At 41.6% G+C, this 22,167-nt stretch overlaps 1 protein-coding gene across 1 annotated transcript in view; it reads left to right on the forward strand.

The window, feature by feature from the left end:
• The window catches only part of BCAR1 (BCAR1 scaffold protein, Cas family member), a 140,155-nt gene that overhangs the window by 114,774 nt on the left and 3,214 nt on the right, over positions 1–22,167 (forward strand). Inside the window, exons 4-6 of the mRNA XM_056526404.1 lie at positions 93–215; positions 4,391–5,611; positions 21,674–21,763. Of these exons, the coding sequence (XP_056382379.1) occupies positions 93–215; positions 4,391–5,611; positions 21,674–21,763 (1,434 nt within the window). The remainder of the gene's footprint in view (positions 1–92; positions 216–4,390; positions 5,612–21,673; positions 21,764–22,167) is intronic.

The following is a 22,167-nucleotide window of genomic DNA, read 5'->3' on the forward strand; positions in this document are numbered from 1 at the left end:
ATAACTTAGAGAACGTAATATTTTCTCTTGGTCTCCTGTAGTCCATAAAGCGGCTTTTCTGTATTGGTGATTACAATTTTGGTCTTGCACAGGTGTACGACATTCCACCAATGGCTGTAAAAGGTCCTGTCGGAAGAGAGCAAACCCAAGAGATATATGATATCCCTCCCAGCGTGGAAAAAAATCTATCGGACCATCTGCAGTCTCATTTAATGGTAAGAGTGCAAAGATTACTAGTTTAGAGTGCTTTTAATAAGTATGCTTAAAATATACAATCTCCTCTGTGATAGGTACAAATAATTAACAGAAAAAACAATTGGTGAGTATTCAGCACATAGGGTTATTACAGACAGTATGCTGTCCAAACCCTATTAGGACGCAGCATAAATTAATTCCATAAAAAAGGCAAGTACGGTACCAACAATGAGGACTTTATGCATCACATTTTATGAATGGTTGGATCACATGCTCATTGAAACATAGTAAAGGAGTTGACTCACAATTCTGAAGGCCCATGCTGTAATTGATGGACACGACGGTTTCCATGAAGGAAATAAATTGCTGTAAGCAAAATGGGTCAGTGTGAAACACAATAGCGAAAAATAGATACAAAGACACATCAAATACAATGAAAATGTCAGTTACAACAATAGATAAATGATACAAAGTAACAAGCAGATATATCCGCAACATAAAACCTACAACAAAATGTACCACTATCCTCTCTCTTTCTAGACTGTCCTACAAAGTCCTGTCCCTGTCTGACAGCAGAGGAGGAGCCCCCACTTCAACCATTGACTGTCCACTTCCTTACGTATATATGTCTCTATAGAATTAATGAGAAAAAGACAGCAAAAACAAAATGAAACAAAAATGTAGCCAGCACCTAGCCCAATACACGGGTGCACGCTGCTGTGGCAAGTACAAGACATGTAAAAAAATGAAAAGAAAATGGCAGCATGCACACTTGGTCAACAAAATGGAGGCTCTCAGCGCACTTTTTGATCAAAACGTGTTCCCCCATCCACCACGCGGAGGTGGCCTCATATAGGATGGGACCCTAACATTCACTCACCTCAGGCTGGGCGACATGCTGGATCCACTAAGAGACCCATCCTATATGAGGCCACCTCCGCGTGGTGGATGGGGGGACACGTTTTGATCAAAAAGTGTGCTAAGAGCCTCCATTTTGTTGACCAAGTGTGCTGCTGCCATTTTCTTTTAATTTTTTTTACATGTCTTGTACTTGCCACAGCAGCGTGCCCCTCTGTATTGGGCTAGGTGCTGGCTACATTTTTGTTTCATTTTGTTTTTGCTGTGCAATGTGGGGGGAGTGGCTCCCTCTGTAGCCGTGCATCCCCTCCCCTATTTTCACAGGAGGTGGTTTTAGGTTGTTAGTGGATCCAGCATGTCGCCCAGCCTGAGGTGAGTGAATGTTAGGGTCCCATCCTATATGAGGCCATCTCCGCGTGGTGGATGGGGGGACACGTTTTGATCAAAAAGTGCGCTAAGAGCCTCCATTGTGTTGAGCAAGTAATGAGAAAAAGACCTTTACAAGTAGAACAAGCTGGGAGAAGCAAGTGACTGAGCATTTCTCTTCATAACTTGCTCTCCATCTTGCTACAGGAGATGGGTTGTATAGCTCGGCCCCGCATTTCTCCCTGCTCATTTTAACAGTCCGCAGGAGTCTAAACACCCAGACCGATTACATGTCTGTATAGCCTTTCAAATGCAATGCAATGGTTAAGTTATTGGTATTTTTTATGTACTTGTCTCTTTAAAACTTAATCCCGTTGTCATGAACCTAGTAGTTAGAGGTGCAGAGGTGAACCATGTGACTTATCTGCCCAATGGGAATGCTCTAAATTGCTCCCATATATAGAGTAACCAGAGTTCAGTTCTGCAGTAGAGTTACTGAGGTAGTACAGTTGAGATAAGTGTGAAGTCTCTCTGTGAGGTGATTCTGAAGGAGGCCTAGTCCAGCAACCATGCGTCTACTACCAGTCAACCCCTGCGCCTTGGTGAAATTCAAAGCCTGGCGGTCAGCACTAAAGTCCGGGGATCAATTCAAGTCAAGTCAGTTAAGTCCAAGTAACTAAAGTCTAGCGTGGGTTGCATACAAGTCAAGGCAGTCGTACAGAGCACTATAATGGGAGTGCAAAGATTACTGGGCTAGAGTGCTTTTAATAAATATGCAATCTCCTCAGTGATAGGTACAAATAATTCACGGAAAAAAGCCGATAAGTTTCCCAAAGTTCACGCTGCATCTCCTTCGTGTAAATCTGAGCTGTAACAGATTGTACTATCTTTCCAACCTCAGTAAAGCCAGTTATCTGTAATCTTACGTCAGAGTGATTATTTGCCCCGTGCTTGGCACAGGAGAAGCTGGTCTAACTCGGTGGTTTATAGGTCAACCACACTCTGGCATCACGAAAAGGTTAATTCACACATTACCCTCACTGAACACCACATACTGCATAATTAATATGCTGTACTGACGCAGTACTCATATGTCAACATACAATTACCCAATACAATCAGCATACATGAAGCCATACTATGATCGTACTAGTGTACTAGTACTTGTCCATCTGTTTTGCCCCCTTAAGCAGGGACAGCTAATGCACACCATGTGTCTGCACAGGTCACACACCTTAAGCATTTTCTTAACTATTTCAGAAGAGACATGACTTTGATGATTCTCCATGAATTTTCCTCACATCTGCCATAATGCCGACCATGAACGCAATATTGAGGATTGAGGAAAATTCTCCCACCATTATCTTGTCTACATTTCACCTCCAACCCATTATAATTATAATGCTTTATTGCTGTGTGTTCAGGCCTCAGGCCTAGGAATATGAAGCTTCATTTCCATATAACTAGTAATGTTTGATATGCATGGGATGATGTACTGTAGGTTAATCTCATCAGTGCATCAGTCTACAACTGGTGTCATCTGCCTATGGTTTCATTAAGTAAATGTACTGGAATTATTAATCCAAACACTGGACCTCACAGAAGTATCATCTGCTGGATTGTATGTACAGGCAGGCTGCATTTCCCTATCTATACAGGTAACCAGTCGAATAAGAGGAGGCACTAAAGTAATTGGATTTATTAATGCCTAAAGGTGCCTATACATGTAAGAGCAAAGTTAGTGGAACCAACCCATTTTAGCAGAGATTGGGATCAGGCATTGAGATTGAGGGGAAAATTGGTACACCCCAAGCACATAATATACAGTAGCTGGCTGGTCCCTCCAAAATTGGTGGGTTCTGTCAACTTCTGTAATCAGGGAATGGAAGCTATCGCCAGAGGTGTTTAGCCCCAGCTTTATATTGTCCTCACTAAGAACACATGCATGCTTGACCAAAATAAATTGGCATGTGTGTGTATGGCTGGGGGGGAGGGGGAGTGGGGGTGGCGGGGTAGTGGGAGAAATAGCTGTCAGCCAATCAAAGTGTTTGCCCAATATCTATTGAGGGTGCATGGTCACCTTTACAGTTATACCTCTATTTGTATTAGCTTTTTTTTTTATAGGAGCAGATAACAAATAGCTAAATCAAAAACTGTACCTCATCCTGTTGAGTTTAATGCAAATCATTTTCAATGTAAGCATTTTCTCCGCCATTTTCACTTCTACCAATTTCATCTGGGGTATCATTCACATTCACGGGTGAGGAGACATTTGCTGCCGTTTGTGTCAGGCAAGGGAACACTACATGCAGAACTTTCCATTGTAAATTGGAGCTATTGCTATAATACATGTACTGTAGATAGGACACAGCTGCAATACCTAGCACAGCCACTATCAAAATAGTACTCAAACATGTAATCATAACAATAATAATTTATATAGTGCTAACAATATCTGCACTACTTTACAATTTCGAAGGTATAAATAAAGAAAAGTATCAGACTTTACAATATTACAAACAAAATATTCAAACAAGGTAAGTGAGGGCCCTGCCCCCGGGAGCTAACAGACTATGATGAACCAATCAACAACCCATCTCTGAATGGTTACATTGCATAGAGTGTAGGGAGACACTGCCAAATGATAGTGGGCGGACATATTGATGGTAGAAGAGACCCATTAAGGAATATCATAAGCCTGCTTGAAAACATGTGCTTTTAGAATACATTTAAAACTGTGGATATTGGGTTAATGTCGGAGGGTTCTGGTATTTTATTCCAAGAATTCGGGTGGAAATATGACTGTAAGTTCTGCTGCCTCTTCTAACACCTGATGATGGGGTGCTGTATGAACCCCATCTATCTAATGTTCATGACCTATCCTGAGCATAGGATAACCCAATTATAGTCATTATTGGAAACCGAAGCATTGAGCTTATGATATTCTGACACTGTACCTTTGTATTTTCAGATTTACGACATACCGCCCTCGGTAAGCAAAGATGTGCCAGATGCTCCTCAAAGAGAAGAGACCTATGATTTCCCACCTGCTTTCTCAAATCAGAAAATGCAGATTCCACCTCAGCTTCCCACTCATATCCATGATCCAGAGCCATACATTCCTGAAGATATTTATGATATTCCTCCTGCTGCTGTTAAGGGCAATGATTCCACTTTTTCCCAAGAGATATATGATGTCCCTCCCAGCTTAAGAAAGACTGCTGGACAGAGCTTCAATGATGTTTATGATGTTCCAAGAGAATTCCATAGCGGAAAAGCATCACTGGAGACCGAGGCAGACTACATATATGATGTTCCTCCTCAGGTAGACCGGGAAATCAAAGCAGTGGATGAACTTTCAGGCAACTTCAAGAGGTTGTCTGCTTCAAGCACTGGTAGCACCAGAAGCAACATTTCAACCTCTTCACTTGATGTTATCCCAGTAAAAGAATCATCGGTCATACCACCAAAGACACCAGGAAAGGAACTAAATCTTGATTTAGAAGCTGCAATGGAACTTTTGGTAAAATTACAACATGGAGTAAATAGCTCAATCTCCTACCTTATGTCTTTCATAAGTAGCACTTGGAGAAGTCAAGAACAGATGGAAGTCAATGTACAGAGCATCCAGGCTGCAATAGAAGGAGTGAAAAACACAGTTAAGGAATTGTTGGAATTTGCCAGAGGAGCAGTAGTAAATTCAGCACAAGCATCTGACCGGACTCTTCATGCCAAGCTAACCAAACAACTACAGAAGATGGAAGATGTTTACCAACAACTGCTGAAGCATAGCCAAGCCTTAGACAGCTGTAACTGGTCTTTGAGTGCTGTAGTAAACAATAAACCAGGCTCTTCGGATGATCTTGACCGCTTTGTCATGTATTCAAGGGGCATACCAGATGACACCAAACAGTTTGCTTCATTTCTACACGGAAACGCCTCTTTGCTATTTAAAAGGACCAAGCAACAATCTTCAATGGGAGAGTCTCAGACTGGACAAGAGAATAGCAATCATTTGACCAATAATAACAATAATTTGTCTTCTGGTCAAACTGGGCATACAGAAAAGGCTAGCATACAATCGAGGCCTCTGCCTTCTCCACCGAAATTTATAGCAGAAGAATCTCCTGATGGCCAATATGAAAACAATGAGAGCGGTTGGATGGAAGATTATGACTATGTCCATTTACAGGTGAGACTCCCTTAATGTTTATCTGTCACCAGTTTAATGTGTTTATATGTATGCCTGTCCACTAACCAACCCTCAATCCTCTGTCTAGGCCAGTGGTCTCCAACCAGTTGCCTTATAACCACCTACTATGTGGCTCTTTATAGAAGCCCTAGGTTTTTAGTCTATGCACTTCCTAGGACATGACATTAACAGTATTACAGACCTATCCTATCCACAGAAAAGTGTAAGTTTGTGATGTAATACCAGTCTTTTAAATTTTAAGCCAGAAAATATATCTGCAAATTGAATTCTCCTGATTTTATGATTCTGTGCATTTAATATGCAAACATTGTTAACTTAAATGTGGCCCACAAGACAGGAACCATTGGGGAACATCTGGTCTAATCAAAAAGTTAAAAAATATGTTTGATTTTTGTCTCAGGCAGATACTGTAGTAACCAATCACATCTCAGCTTTCGTTTCTCAGAATGATCTATGATTGGTTGTTATCTGTTTGAGACAAAAATCAGATAGAGGAATACATCTGGGTCTAAAAATTGTATGCTAAGTAGAAAGCCTGAGCTCTTTTAACCAATTGAGCTCTTTTAACCAAATTAGAAGCTCAGAGAGGGCTAGCATCTTAGACTTCTTCATTTTCAATAGACATGGACATGCGTCAGCCAGAGCCACGGATTTCAGCAGGGCTGGGCGACCAGCAAATGTGTATGGGGTCCTCCTAACTCTCCCTCAGCAGATGATATTGAGGAGGAGAGATGGACCGAATGTGGTAAATTTGATCTACCCAATCCTTTTGTTTTTAGGGAGATGTGCCACCACCAGAGGAATACAGTAGTGGTGTATTACCCTGTCTTGAATGAAAAGACATGAACGCATGCACATGTTGGGGGAGATAGCTGTCGGCCTCCGGCTGTCTCCCCTAATACCCTGCATACATCTAAACGCTCAGCGTCTTTAAGACGTGTACCCCACTGCTTCCCATTCTAAATACATGAACAATTGACCCAGCAGAGTGTTCATATGTATGGGAGGATACAGAGAGATAGCTGTCAAAGGGGTATTTATCAGACAGCTGTTATATGTGTATAGCTAGGAAGGGCACGTTCCGGGCCAGAAATGCGTTGATTTGTGCCTAATAAAACCAATTTACAGTTTATAACTGCCTGATGTCAGAAGAACTTACTTTTAGATTGGAACCAGTGCTGTTCTAAGTCCCTATTTTTTGCTACCTGATCCTCCAAAGACTATGCTTGACCATCCTATGGGTGTGACAGATATAGTTCTTCATATCTTTCTATAATGACACCAGCCAGTCTAATAAGATAGCTGATTAAGTTTTTTTTTATAGAGAAAACATAGTTTTAAAAGGCAACAGGGATAAGTAGTCATGGTGTGGGGGGACATTTTTAGGTTGTGGCGGATGATTCCTGTGGAAGTAGTCATGTAGTCCCAATGACTAGTTAACCAGATCCCGATGGCTTCTGTAAACTATGCTTGCAGGGAAATACAACAAACAAGTGAGTGATCCAGCTCCCCTTCCCTGATGTACGGTGCTCAGACCGGTGCCCGGCAAGGCATCCAATATTGAAGAAAGAAGGTACAGAGGGTCCAGGGTCACCGAGGAAGAGCGCTTGCGCTCGAAACATGTCTGACTGACTGTCGTTTTTATGTTGTGATGTATCTTCAATAAAGCTGCTTGCAACGAAGTGCTGGACCCTCCGTACCTTCTTCGTGGGAAATGCCTGAGCTTTTCACAGTAAATGATAGTGTTTCAGGTCCCCACTCCCTGCACCGGTTTCATGATGCCCATGCTTAGGGCAACATAAAACAGGTGACAGGTTCCCTTTTAAAAATATATATATTTATAAAAATTTTATAAGATCTTTTCAGGTGACCTGCTTCAATTACATACCTGTAGGGCAGCAGGACAAGGGGCACAATCTCTTTTGTTAAGTCCACTAAATACAGAATGACATGATTACAGAGTATAATGTTTCCCCTTGTACCTGAGATCAAAGGGAAGTAAGACAAGTGGCCTCATGTATCAAAAGTGTCTTCAAGATCAAACCCAAGTCCAGGTTGGGAAATACTAGTCTAAGGAACTGTAGGTGTCATCCACTGGCTTTGGTCAAAGCTAAGGTAGCACAGTAGCATCCATGAATGTAATGGGGCCCTACTATTGCTGTTCTACCATATGCAATAGCAGAGTAAAGCCTTTGCTCTAACAAGGCTATGAATAGATTTACAAATAAAAGATTTTAATAGTCTTGAGCCATATTTAAGAATAGTTATTTATGCGTCCCCTAATATATTAATGTAAACTCAGGAGAAGGTGAACTAACACTGTAAAGATGATGAGTGTAGGAGAATATGAGAACCTGGAGGCATCCATCTCTACAATGCTATGAGGCGTTCTCTCGTCCCTGGCAGGAAGGTTTAATTAATCTAAACTTTAATTATTTCAATCGTTCTGCAAACTCCGGCACATCAATAAAGGAGCGGAGGCTTTCGTGCCATCTGGCGATTACTGCAGACATGTTCCTGAAATGCTGCGTCTGCTAGAATCAGTGTATCCTGTTTAGCTGGCAGGGAGGGTGTTTATTTAATGATATTTACATTTTGCTGGTAAAGGTCTGTCCCTGTAAAACACTGAATATTTTCTCCATATTGAACAAGGTGTGCACAGCTGTTCCCGAAAAATGACTTAAAGGGGACATGTACCTTTAGTCGTCTGCTGAATAAACCATGCAAAGGTTTTTATTTCTAGCATTTTCAATGCATGGAAAACACAGTTTATAAAGAGAACCTGTCTCTAGTTTCTTGCTGCCCGAACAACAGGCAGCATGAAACAATGACTTGCACCCTTAATACAGTAATCCATGATGTAGTTCAAACGGCTGCACTGTTTCAGAGGACAGTGATCCCTCAACTTACAATGGCCTCAACATACAATAGTTTCAACATACAATGGTCTTTGCTGGACCATCGTAAGATGAAACCAGACTCAACATACAATGCTACAGACAGTCCAGATCTGTGAAACGTGTAAACGGCTGGAAGAACCGACCAATCAGAATGGGCATTCACTGGTAAAACACCTGTATTACTGAAGCGTATGCACTGACTGGCTGTCTGATAGCGCCCCCTACAGTACAGGGAGGTATTACATGTTATGTACACTTTACCTGTATCAGTGTTAGTTGCTCCTTTGGACACCAGGTGAGGGCGACTCCATTACTTTTTAAGGACACGGTGTGTACTGTACAGGACCCCGAAGAAGCTCCTGTCCTCTACATAGACCAGTGTTTCCCAAGCAGGGTGCCCCCAGCTGTTGCAAAACTACAACTCCCAGCATGCCCGGACAGCCAAAGGCTGTCCGGGCATGCTGGGAGTTGTAGTTTTGCAACAGCTGGAGGCTCCCTGCTTGGGAAACACTGACATAGACAGTGATTTACAGCTCCCAGCAGATCTTTCCTACTTTTATATGTAATGATTTGCTTTATCTATATTAGTTATCTACTTATTTTTCTTAATTCTCACTTTTTCCTATTTTTGGATGACATTTTGGTGCCTTTAGAACCAATTACCAGGTTTCCATAGAGTTCTGGTCTCAACATACAATAGTTTCAACATACAATGGTCATCCCAGAACCAATTAATATTGTAACTTGAGGGACCACTGTACACATATAGAATGTGGCTCCGCGTCATCAGGGAGGTCCCAAGTCCTGATTGAAAGGTCTCTCCGTATAGAAAGTCTACACATCCATGAACTGCACTTTCCAAGGGAGATAAGCAGGAATGATGGGACTCAGCTTAGCACTTCTGCCCCATTGCTTTAGTGATCAGTGGGGGTCTCAGCACCTGGATCGCCCCTGATTAAAACTTCTGCCACGTCACTATGACCCGTCAGAATTTTGTAGTAATGGTAGATACCATAAAAATGGACTTGGTCCTTATTTCTGTGGCATACTGCACATATTACATTGCTGTCTATGGGGAAGGCAATGTACGCCTACTGATTAAAGGGGTATTCTGGGTTTATATATCTTATCCCCTAAAGGATAGGGGATAAGATGTATTATATACGCCCCCTTGTGACGTCACATCCCCGTCTTGGAAGCAGTGCCCAGCACAGAATGCTGGGGCTGCACCGAGATTGCGGGGTCCCCAGCGGCAGGACCCCTGCAATCATACATCTTAGGCTGGGTTCACACCACGTTACAACATATACGGTTACCGTATACGGTTTTCCGCTAAAAAACATATGGCAAAAACTGTATGCAACCGTATGACTCCAAATTAAAACGTATACGGTTTTCCCCGTGCGGTTCTATCCGTTTGCATCAGTTTTTGCCAACGGTTTTGCTATTTTGTTGGAATTAGTTTTCCAGCAATTTAATAAAGTTACTATTGTTCTATTGAAATTCCTTCTGCACATGTGTCAACTCCAAAAACGGATTTGAAAAACCGTGTGCAACCGTATTCTGAAATTCTGTGTATGGTTCTCATAGACAGCAATGTTAAAAGAACCGCATACAGTTCGCATACGGTTTTCCAACCGGAGGTAAAAACGTGGTCGACAGCGTTTTTGCCTACGGTTGAAAAATCGGCAAAACCGTATCCGAGGCAAAACGGATGCAACCGTACACAACATTTGGAATACGGTTTACAATGCATTCTCTATGCATACGGTTTCGGATACGGTCGTATGCGTTTTTTTGCGGAAAACCGTATACGGTTACCGTATTTGAAAAACGTGGTGTGAACCCAGCCTTATCCCCTATCCTTTGCATAGGGCGATAAGATATATAAACCCAGAATACCCCTTTAAGTCGGGGCTGGACGCCCTTGTAATCTCCAGCCAGAATATTTCAGACCAGAGATTCTGTACCCAGTCTAGGGGATAAGATATATAAACCTAGGATAAGGGTGGGTTCACACCACGATGTTTCTATACAGTTTTTGGATATGGTTGATTTAAAAAAAATGTATGCAACCGTACCACAAACCGTGCCCATAGACTTTCCATTCAAAACCGTATGCACCATATTGTAAACGGTTGTCTCCGTTTTTCAAACCACACAGTTTTTTACTTTTTTCTGGACAGAAAACTGTAGCCTATCACGTTTCTTGGTCCGGGTAAAAAACCGTATTAAACCGTATACATTTTTTTTTTTTACATGGGAGTCAATGGGAACCGTACAGAACTGTGCGTACGGTTCCATCCAGTTTTCACCATACGGTTTTTGACTTTGCACAATTTTTTTTCTTGGAATTTCAATCAAACAAGTGAAACTTTATTCATAATGGCGTAATAAGTGCAAAACGTATACGTTTTTTTTTCTTAAAAACCAGATGCAACCGGACATCATTTTTTAAACCGTATACAGATAAAACTTTGTACACACGTTTTTTTTTACAGTTTAGTCAGGTTTTGAGGAATCCGTTTTTTTTTTTATCAAAAACTTGATAAAAAACTGTATTGCAAAAACTTGGTGTGAACCCACCCTAAGAATACCCCTTTAAGTCGGGGGTGGACGCCCTTGTAATCTCCAGCCAGAATATTTCAGACCAGAGATTCTGTACCCAGTCTAGGGGATAAGATATATAAACCTAAAGTAAGAATACCCCTTTAAGTCGGGGCTGGATGCCCTTGTAATCTCCAGCCAGAATATTTCAGACCAGAGATTCTGTACCCAGTCTAGGGGATAAGATATATAAACCTAGAATAAGAATACCCCTTTAAGTCAGGGCTGGACGCCCTTGTAATCTCCAGCCAGAATATTTCAGACCAGAGGTCCTGTACCCATTCTGAACCCAGCATTAGACTGGGAACTAACTTGGCATTAAAAAAGTGGATGTCCAGTTCCATGTGTGGACAAAGGGCAAAAACCTTTTTATTACAGCCGACACATTTTTCCAAGGGAGAATTATAACAATCTTGACGAAATATCTTAATGGAGAATGCAGCAACCAAAACCAATAATTGAGACTAATAGAGAAGTTAAAATAAAAGTGACAGGATGAGAGTTGTCTATAGGATGGGAGTGACTTCAGGCTACTTATGTCTGATAAAGCTTCTTCCTGAACAGACTGGGTGGATTTCTCACAGCCAAGACAATAGAGCAGCTGCCCCCTTCCTTTTCATTCCATGACATCTGAAGTTTGGGTTTTACATCCATGAACTAAGATGTCAGTGCCTGGGAACAACTGTATCATTGAACGCTCTTGGTCACAGTGAGCTGCTTGTACTGCTCCCTGCCTTTGATATGCGATACGAGTCTACAAATGTCTGTAGTGTAAGTATAAGTGGAAGGGAAGAGATATAATCCCATTACATACAAGCTGAGATACAGAACTACAAGCTGGGGAATGTAAAGGCTGGGAAAACCTCCGGCTGCCCTATATGAAGCCCTCCACGTTGCTATACACAGTAGTTTTATTGAAGAGTGGCAAAGCCTAGCTTCCTATATGGGGAATCGTCGTGGGAAAGGATGGGGGAGATAAGTAACAATTTGTTATTTTAATTCATTTGGGGCCTTAAAAAATAAATAAATAAAAATAACAGGTGGATAACCCCTTTTAAAGGGGTACTCCGCTGCTCAGTGTTTGAAACTTACTATCCAAACGCTGGAGCCGGGAGCTCGAGACGTCATAGCCCGGCCCCCTCATGACATCATGCCCCGCCCCCTCAATGCAAGTCTATGGGAGGGGGCGACGCCCCCTCCCATAGACTTGCATTGAGGGGGCGGGGGAGTGACGAGCTCCTGGCGCCGGCTCCAGCGTTCAGAACAGTTTGAACTGCTCTAACTACTGGTTGTTACTAAACTAGATAGTTAAACAGTGTTTTTCTCATCTTTTTTGTTTCTTCATTGTACTGTACTTTTCTTATTCTATTTTCTCCCTGCCTGGACTGCTAATAACAGCATTAAGAAATTCACACCCACTAAAATTCCCGCCCCCATTGACTATGGCACAAATTACAGATAGTCGTTGTAAAACCTGAGAGCGTAGCAAGAAAGTAAAAAATGCACTTGCCATCAGGGTGCCCATTGCTGCAAAATGTTATTAAAAAAATATATATTTTTAGGATTGACCACAGATCTCCTTTAAAGGGGTACTCCTTTTTTAAATCAACTGGTGCCAGAAAGTTAAACAGATTTGTAAATTACTTCTATTAAAAAATCTTAATCCTTCCAGTACTTTTTAGGGGCTGTATACTACAGAGGAAGTGCTTTACTTTATAAATTTCTCTGATGTCATGACCACAGTGCTCTCTGCTGACCTCTGCTGTCCATTTTAGGAACTGTCCAGAGCAGCATATGTTTGCTATGGGGATTTTCTCCTGCTCTGGACAGTTCCTAAAATGGACAGCAGAGGTCAGCAGAGAGCACTGTGGTCATGACACCAGAGAAATTGAAAAAGTAAAGCACTTCCTTTGTAGTATACAGCCCCTAAAAAGTACTGGAAGGATTAAGATTTTTTTAATTGAAGTAATTTACAAATCTGTTTAACTTTCTGGCAGCAGTTGATTAAAAAAAAAAGTTTTCCACGGGAGTACCCCTTTAAGACCATCATGTTTTGTGTGTCTAAAGGGAACCTTTGGTGATGCATAAATGTGGCTAGTGTACTTAGGATAATTTTACATTATTGTATGTTATTTTGCAGGCCTAGTAGCAACCACCTGCTGTCTACATTTAGAGGTTATTGTAGAGTTTCCATATGGCAGATGATGCTTAGTAAAAATCGACTAATTGTTGATGACTATCGTTTTACCTACTGTGGCGGTCTGTTACCGTGTGCCTTTGTTTTTCCATCTACCCAATACCATGAAAAACGCATTTGGTTGGAATAAAGTCTTCTCACACCTAACACCTGACTCAATGCATTTGCTTAAATAGGTTTTCAGCCTGAAAGAATCACAATGCCTAAGCGAAGTATAAAGCGTATAATAAAGTAAACAGGCCTTACTTATGGCTGCTCCCTTCATCTTCTGTTCTCATGGATCCATTTCAAAGGACCATTCAGATTAAACAACAGCTCCTGGAATACGTCAGAGCACTAACCCTGATTATATTTCTACAGGGATTGAACAGTCACCTCACATTCATTTTTGATGAAAAGGAGCTGCAGCTGACACATACCATCAAGCTCACTCCAATGCCAGTCATTGTACCCCTTATATGCCACAGTCTTTAAGGACTGCAGCATCTAGGGAGTTCGATAACAAATGCATTTGCAACGTGCTGATTGGTTATCATGAAGGCCAGGGCATTCTGAAGTTGCCATATTAGAGCTCCTAAGGCAGCCTGTACAGTGGTCCCTCAACATACGATGGTAAGCCGTTCCAAATGGACCATCGTTTGTTGAAACCATCGTATGTTGAGGGATCCGTGCAATGTAAAGTATAGGACAGTGGTCTACAACCTGCAGACCTCCAGATGTTGCTAAACTACAACACCCAGCATGCCCGGACAGCCAACGGCTGTCCGGGCATGCTGGGTGTTGTAGTTTTGCAACATCTGGAGGTCCGCAGGTTGAAGACCACTGGTATAGGAAGTTGTACTCACGTGTCCCCGCCGCTCTGGACCGTCACCGCTCGTCACCACTGCCCTGGATGTCGCCGTCCATCGCTGTCGCCGCGTCCCCGAGGTGTCCCCCATGCTCCGGCAAGGCCTCTGCTTCCCCGGCATCCTCGCTCTCCGTCGCTGCCATCCCGTCGCTACGCACGCCGCTCCTATTGGATGACGGGACGGCGTGCACAGCGATGTGATGACGATGATGGAGAGCGCTGACGATGCAGGGGATCCCGAAGAGGATGCGCCGGAGCCCCGTGGACAGGTAAGTGATCGTCAGCGGACCACACGGGACACTGTAAACGGCTATCCGGTGGCAGCTGACGCAGTCTGCACTGCCGGATAGCCGTTTATGCGATGGCCCCGACATACAAAAGCATCGTATATTGATGCTGCCTTCAACATGCGATGGCCTCTGAGAGGCCATCGTATGTTGAAATGATCATATGTCGGGGCCATCGTAGGTCGAGGGGTCACTGTATAGGAAATCACAGAAAGTATAGCTATGTACTGTACACACAGTCGAATGCTTACTTATACAAGTTCTCAAGAGGAACTTAAAAATAAAAAGTGTAAATAAAAAGTAAAGGGTCCTGACAGTTTAACAAACTGTCTGAAGTTTTTTGTACAAATGACTATAAGAAACTTTGTAATATATCTTATCAAAGAAAAATGCTTCATATGAGGCACTTCTCATCCCCCCTGCCTTCTTCACTGAAAATTCACTCTCAATTCTCTGCTAAATCCATCTTGAGAGACACATCAGCTCACCGAGGGACCAGATTACTTAGACTTCTAATAAAAATGTAGGAATGCCTCTCACTTCAAAAGCACTGATTGTGGATGGGGCTGACCAGATAGGCACCTATACCTTGGTGCAAAAAATGGGCAAACATACGGTATATGAATTTGGTACCGGAGCTCAAGCTCCTATGGATATAACTATTACATGCAGCTGATATAGTTGGTGACTTATAAAATATTTAATGAAAATAAAATAATAATGAAATATAGATAAAATCAAATATTACAATGTGTCTCCCTTCCCCAGGGCCCATGTGGACAGATTGACACACAATTACAAATATATCATAAATCATAAAATTGGTAAAAATAATAAGAATAATAATATGAATGTAAAAATGTGTTGCATTCTATTTTTATTATTCTTACTATTTTTACAAATTTCATGATTTCTGATATACAGTATTTGTAATTCTGTGTCAATCTGTCCACAAGGGCCCTGTGGAGGGAGACACATTGTAATATTTGATTTTATCTATATTTTGTTATTATTGTATTTTCATTAAAGGGGTGCTCCGGTGGAAAACATTATTTTTTTTTTTTTTTAAATCAACTGGTGCCAGAAAGTTAAACAGATTTGTAAATTACTTCTATTAACCTCATAAGGACGCAGGGCGTACCTGTACGCCCTGCTCCAGGTCCCCGCTGCTATTGATAGCCGGGACTCTGGGCTAATAGGGTGCGGCACAGATCATTGTGCCGTGCGCTATTAACCCTTCAGATGCGGCGACCAACTTTGAAAACTAAAGTAAAAGCTTCCCGGCAGCTCAGTCGGGCTGATCGGGACTATTGCGATAAAATTGCGATGTCCCGATAAGCTAGGACGCAAGCGGAGGTCTCCTTACCTTGCTCCATCGTGTCTGATCGGCGTTTGATTGCTCCAAGCCTGAGCTACAGGCTTGAGCAATCAACCCCCTATTACGCTGATCCATGCAAAACTATGGCTTTGCAGGGATCAGGGTAAAAGATCAGTGTGTGCGGTGTTATAGGTCCCTATTGTAGCTATAACACTGCAAAAAAAAAAGTGAAAAAAAGTTAATATAGGTCATTTATCCCCTTCCCTAATAAAAGTTTGAATCACCCCCTTTTCCCATAAAAAAAATAAACATATGTGGTATTGCCGCGTGCGTAATGTCAAAACTATAAAAATATATCTTTAATTAAACCGCACAGTCAATGGCGTACATGCGATAAAATTCCAAAGTCCAAAATAGCGTATTTTTGGTCACTTTTTATATCATAAAAAATGAATAAAAAGCAATCAAAAAGTCAGATCAATGCAAAAATGGTACCGATAAAAACTTCAGAACATGGCGCAAAAAATGAGCCCTTATACCGGCCCGTACGCAGAAAAAAAAAAAGTTATAGGGGTCAGAAGATGAAAATTTTAAAAGTATAAATTTTACTGCATGTAGTTATGTTTTTTTTCAAAAGTACGACAAAATCAAACTCATTTTAACTGTATGGACCTAAAGAATAAAGATAAGGTATTATTTTTACAGAAAAATGCACTGCGTAGAAACAGAAGCCCCCAAAATGAACAAAATTACGTTTTTTCTTTAATTTTGTCGCACAATTAAGTTTTTTCCCGTTTTGCCGTGGATTTTTTGGTAAAATGACTGACGTCATTACAAAGTAGAATTGGTGGCACAAAAAATAAGCCATCATATGGAATTTTATGTGCAAAATTGAAAGCGTTATGATTTCTAGAAGGTGATGAGGAAAAAATGAAAATGCAAAAACGGAAAAATACAGAGTCCTTAAGGGGTTAAAAAATCTTTACCCTTCAGTACTTTTTAGTGGCTGTATGCTACTGAGGAAATTATTTTCTTTTTGAATTTCTTTTTTATCTTGTCCAAAGTGCTCTCTGCTGACACCTGATGCCCTATCAGGAACTGTCCAGAGCGGGAGAAAATCCCCATTGCAAACCTATGCTGCTCTGGACAGTTCCTGACACGGACAGAGGTGTCAGCAGAGAGCACTGTGGACAAGACAAAAAAGAAATTCAAAAAGAAAATAATTTCCTCTGTAGCATACAGCCGCTAAAAAGTACTGGAAGGCTAAAGATTTTTTAATAGAAGTAATTTGCAAATCTGATAACCCATCTTTTCTTTCAAAATAGATTTCAGAAGTGAACGAAAGGGGAGAAAAATGACTCCTAAGTGGAAAAAGGCATTCAAACCATTTAAATTTTTTCTCATTTTGTTAAGTTGCCGCCTTGTGTTAAAATAAAAAAATATTTTAATATATATTTATTAAAAATTTCGCCCATCATTCTGCACTTAAAGAGGTTATCCAGGAATAGAAAAACAGAGCTAATTTCTTTCAAAAACAGCTTCTTGTCTGTCCCCAGGTTGTGTGTGGTATTACAACTTGGCTCCATTTACTTCAATGGAACCAAGCTGCAGAACCACACCCAACCTGTAGACAGATGGGGATCATTTCTCCTGGATAACCCCTTTAAACCCCCATATTCTGCATTCTGCATGCAAGTATGAAAAAAATAATATATAAAATTTGGCACGGACAAAAGAAACCATTTGCTATGACACTTCAAATTTAGCTCTCTTGATCATCTTTGAGATGTCTCTAGTCAATGGGATCCATTGGAACCCGAAAAGGTCAGTTGTGCTTCAACCCCTTCTATATCCGTACAACACCAAAAAAAAAAAATGGTGAGAATGAAAACTGCAAGATTTTAGGATTATTTGAAATACAGATACTAAAATGGAAAACTAGAAAAAACCTATAATGAAAAAATTTTAAAAAATGTTTTTAACATAAAAACTTGACTAAAACAACAGATGATGATACATTCCCTTTGAAGCAGTGGTCTCAAACTGTGTCCCTCCAGATGTTGCAAAACTTCAACTCCCAGCATGCCGGGACAGCCACCGGCTGTCCGGGCATGCTGGGAGTTGAAGTTTTGCAACATCTGGAGGGACACAGTTTGAGACCACTGCTTTAAACCAAGAGGTTAATTGTGAAACAGTGAGAGCGCCTCAATATCCAACAGCACCACCTGGTGGTAATTTGCAGCACTGCAGCCCTATATTTTCTGCTAGAGTTCAAGTGTGTAATTAAAGATTGCTAAGAAAGGAAAACATAAATAACTTCCATAGCCGAGGTTAATTAATAGGAAACACTAGATGCTTAAGAGCTTCAGAAGGAAATTACAACTGCAATGAATGGCTTAGGTTAGGATTGCTTAGGATCCCTGTAAAACAAAATTGGGTTTTCTTGTAAATTAGTATCTGATTAATTGGAAGGGGAGCTTTAAGAGGCCAATGGGAATTAGGCTTTGGATGACTAGAAGTGCAATAATTCTTAGATCTAGTTGTAATAGGGGGAAAAAAACAGGCTAGGATTTCCACCAGCAAAAACACCAGGAAAAACTGTCATAAAAACTGCCACAGCCTTTTTTCTGCGGTAGTGATGAAGTCATTAGGGGGCGGAGCTATATACAGGAGCCAGGCTGGTAAGGGTGTGAGGCTCTGTTCACATTGTCCATTTTGTATAACGTGAACAGACCCTTCTGGCAGTGTCCTCCCAGACAGGGAGACTACAGGTGTTGCTAAACTACAACTCCCAGCATGCCCAGGCAGCCAAAAGCATGCTGGGAGTTATAGTTTTGCAACAATTGGAGGCTCTCTGTTTGGGAAGACATTGCATTTTGTGCGCTTTCCCCAGCGGAGAGCGACAAAAAGGTCCTAACCCATGTGTTTCATTTTTCTTCTCGTTTCAGATCAGTGTATGCAGTGGATTACAGCAGATTCGGAGGACTACTGTAGATGAACTGTATTTTTTTCCCTTTTCATAAAATGGCTAACAAGGGATGTGGGGGAGTTTTTTTTTTTTTTTATAAAATAATTTTTCCAATCTGTTGTGTTTTTTTTTTTATTTATTTAATTTTCAGGCTTAGTAGTGGAAGCCTTCTTATTGACGGAATCCATTACTAAGCCTGGGCTTAGTGTTAGCCCCAAAAACAGCTAGCGCTAACCCCCAATTATCACCCCGGTACCTACCGCCACAGGCGTGCCGGGAAGAGCCATTACCAACAGGCTCGGAACGTCAAAAATGGTGCTCCTGGGCCTTGGTGGTAACAGGCTGACGTTATTTAGGCTGGGGAGGGCCAGTAACAATGGTTCCCGCCCACCTTGGTAACGTCAGGCTGTTGCTGCTTGGTTGGTATCTGGCTGAGAATAAAAATACGGGGAACTCTATGCATTTTTTTAAAGTGTATTTATTTATGAAAAAAGGAGAAAAAAAACATAGGGTTCCTGGGTATTTTTATTCACAGCCAGATACCAACCAAGCAGCAACAGCCTGATGTTACCAGGGTGGGCGGGGACCATTGTTACTGGCCCTGCCCAGCCTAAATAACATCAGCCTGTTACCACCTAGGCCCAGGAGCACCATTTTTGATGTTCCGGGCCTGTTGGTAACGGCTCTTCCTGGCACCCCTGTGGCGGTGGGTACTGAGGTAATAATTGGGGGTTAGCGCTAGCTGTTTGGGGGCTAATGCTAAACCCCGGCTTAGTAATGGATTCAGTCAATAAGACGGCTTCCACTACTAACCCTGAAAATTCAATAAAAAAAATAAAAAAAACACGAAACATTGGAAAAATTATTTTATTAAAAAAAACACTCCCCCACAGCAATCGTTAACGATTAAAAAAAAAGGAAAAAAAATGCAATTCATCCGCAGTCCTCCGAATCTGCTGCAATCGCATACACAGGTCGGAAACCAGAAGGAAAAAAAAAACACAAAAAATTGGTTGGGATATTTTTTGGTGCTCTCCCATATTGCAATGTCTTCCCAAACAGGGAGCCTCCAGTTGGTGCAAAACTACAACTCCCAGCATGCCCAGACAGCCTTTGGCTGTCTGGGCATGCCTGGAGTTGTAGTTTAGCAACAGCTGGAGTCTTCCTCTCTAGGAGGACAGTGGAAGAAGGGTCTGTTCACATTATACAAAACAAACAAAGCCTCACATCCTTACCAGCCTGTCTCCCATCTGTAGCTCCGCCCCAATGAAGTAATCACCAGGGGCGGAGCTACACTGACCCAGCCGGGACTGGAGGGAGGTAAGGGGTCTTCTGTATACACTATATACAGCTATCTATAGATAGCTGGTTATAGTGTATACCGCCCAAAGGGTTAACCTACACTGTCAAGCAGTGTAAGCTAACTCTTTCCTTGCTGGGCTGGGGCATAGCGCAAAGCTCAGCAAAGGGTTAAGTGAGCCAGCAATGTGTATACTATATACACATTGCAGGCTCACTGAAATTTATTATATCTACTGCTAAGCATGAGCTGTTCTACCGGCTCTGTAGCCGTGAGCACAGCTGAGTCCCGAAATTCACATCAGGACGATCGCAACAGGTGTCAGGAGTGACACTTGCTGCAATCCGTCCCTTACTGCAGGTACTACTGGTCCCAACATGGAGCACACTCTGCTCCATGCTGGAAGCTGCAGTATCTGTACTAATAGACAGATGGCTCATGTGTCACTTCTGACACCCTTTGCGATCTGTCTACTAATTCAGGTACTACAGCTTCCAGCATGGAGCAGAGTGTGTTCCATGTTGGGAGTAGTAGTACCTGCAGTTAAGGTCAGATCACAGCGGGTGTCACTCCTGACACCCGCTGCGATCCTCTGGTATAAGTTATAGAAGCGGGCAGCACGCTGCACTAGGCTGGTCCCCTGCCCACAATATACTCCGCTGTGATGTGAAGTTATCTTCACTTCACAGGTTCGTATATGCCGCTAACAGTTGTGATTGGCCGACACTATCTGGACAATCACAGCTCTCAGCAGGAAATATGAATCTGTGAAGTGAAGAGAACTTCACATCACAGCAGAATATAGTGCCAGACAGGGGACCAGACAAGTGCGGCTGGCCACCCACTTCTATAGGTTATACCAGGGGATAGCAGCGGGTATCAGGAGTCACGCCCGCTGCTATATGTCTATAAGTACAGGTACTACTACTCCCATAATGGAACAGTAAAAAAAACACACACATTTTATTAAACACATAATTAAAATACATTACTAATAAAAAGTTGCCGGCTAGATTTTTAGTTCTCTGCCCGCCCACATAAATTGATCCCTGTTTACAAATTAATAAAAATGTTGTTCTAAAAAATATAAATTTCGTTAAATACAATTTTTTCCATCACTACTGTATCTTTTTTTTATTTATTTTTTAATGGTACCCTATGAAATTTAACAAAAAAAGGTATCTCCATCACTTTTTTGGATCGCTAAAGTCCCCCCCCCCCCCAAAAAAAAAAACACCTGCAAAAAACGCCAAAGTTAAAACCCACAACCCACAGACTTAAAAAAATATATAAAAAATATGAAAAACGGCAAGTGGACCTGGCATTTTGCAGTTTACTATTGACTTGCAGCTAACATCTGGCCACGGCGTTTTTTCACAGAAAAAACATCGTGCGGCAAAATGGCATTTTTTTTTTTTGCGTTTTTGCATGAAAAAGCGCAGTGGAATTCTAGCCTCAGAGAATCTCTTCATCCATATGGGAAGGCTAAGTGGGTGACACTATATCCTGACTTGTATCTTGCAATGCTAAGCATAATAGGTTTTTAATTCTGCTTAATAATGGATAATAATTACATTCAATGACATGTCACATCATTATCATTCTGTTTATATTCAGGGTAAAGAAGAATTTGAAAAAACACAAAAAGAACTGCTAGAAAAAGGAAACATCATACGACAAGGAAAGGGTCATATAGAGCAGCAGCAGGTAAAGTCTTTCTTGCTTATCAATGTCCACACTATATACTTACTTCATCATAAATGGCTATTTCATAATCTTATTAGCCTAAGGAGCGCTCTGTTAATAAGAAGTGGAGATCACTGCAGTGAGACTGGGTTCGCAGTGTTGCCAGTGTACATTGGGCACCAGCAGAGACGTAACTATAGGGAATGAGGGTATAGTTGCACCCAGGCCCCAGAAGCCTGAGGGGCCAATAAGGTCTATCTTTCCTACTGAAGTAGACCAGTGCTATAAAAGAAGAACTATGGCTATAGGCCGGTAACAGTTTTTTGCATTGGAGCCCAGCATCTTCAAGTCATGCCAATGGACAACAAGAAAAAGGTATGCCAATGTATTCTGCAGCTTACCTGCAGCCGGTCCATTTACTTTAA

This window comes from Hyla sarda, chromosome 6 (assembly GCF_029499605.1).
Source record: "Hyla sarda isolate aHylSar1 chromosome 6, aHylSar1.hap1, whole genome shotgun sequence".
In the NCBI taxonomy this organism is placed as follows: domain Eukaryota; kingdom Metazoa; phylum Chordata; class Amphibia; order Anura; family Hylidae; genus Hyla; species Hyla sarda.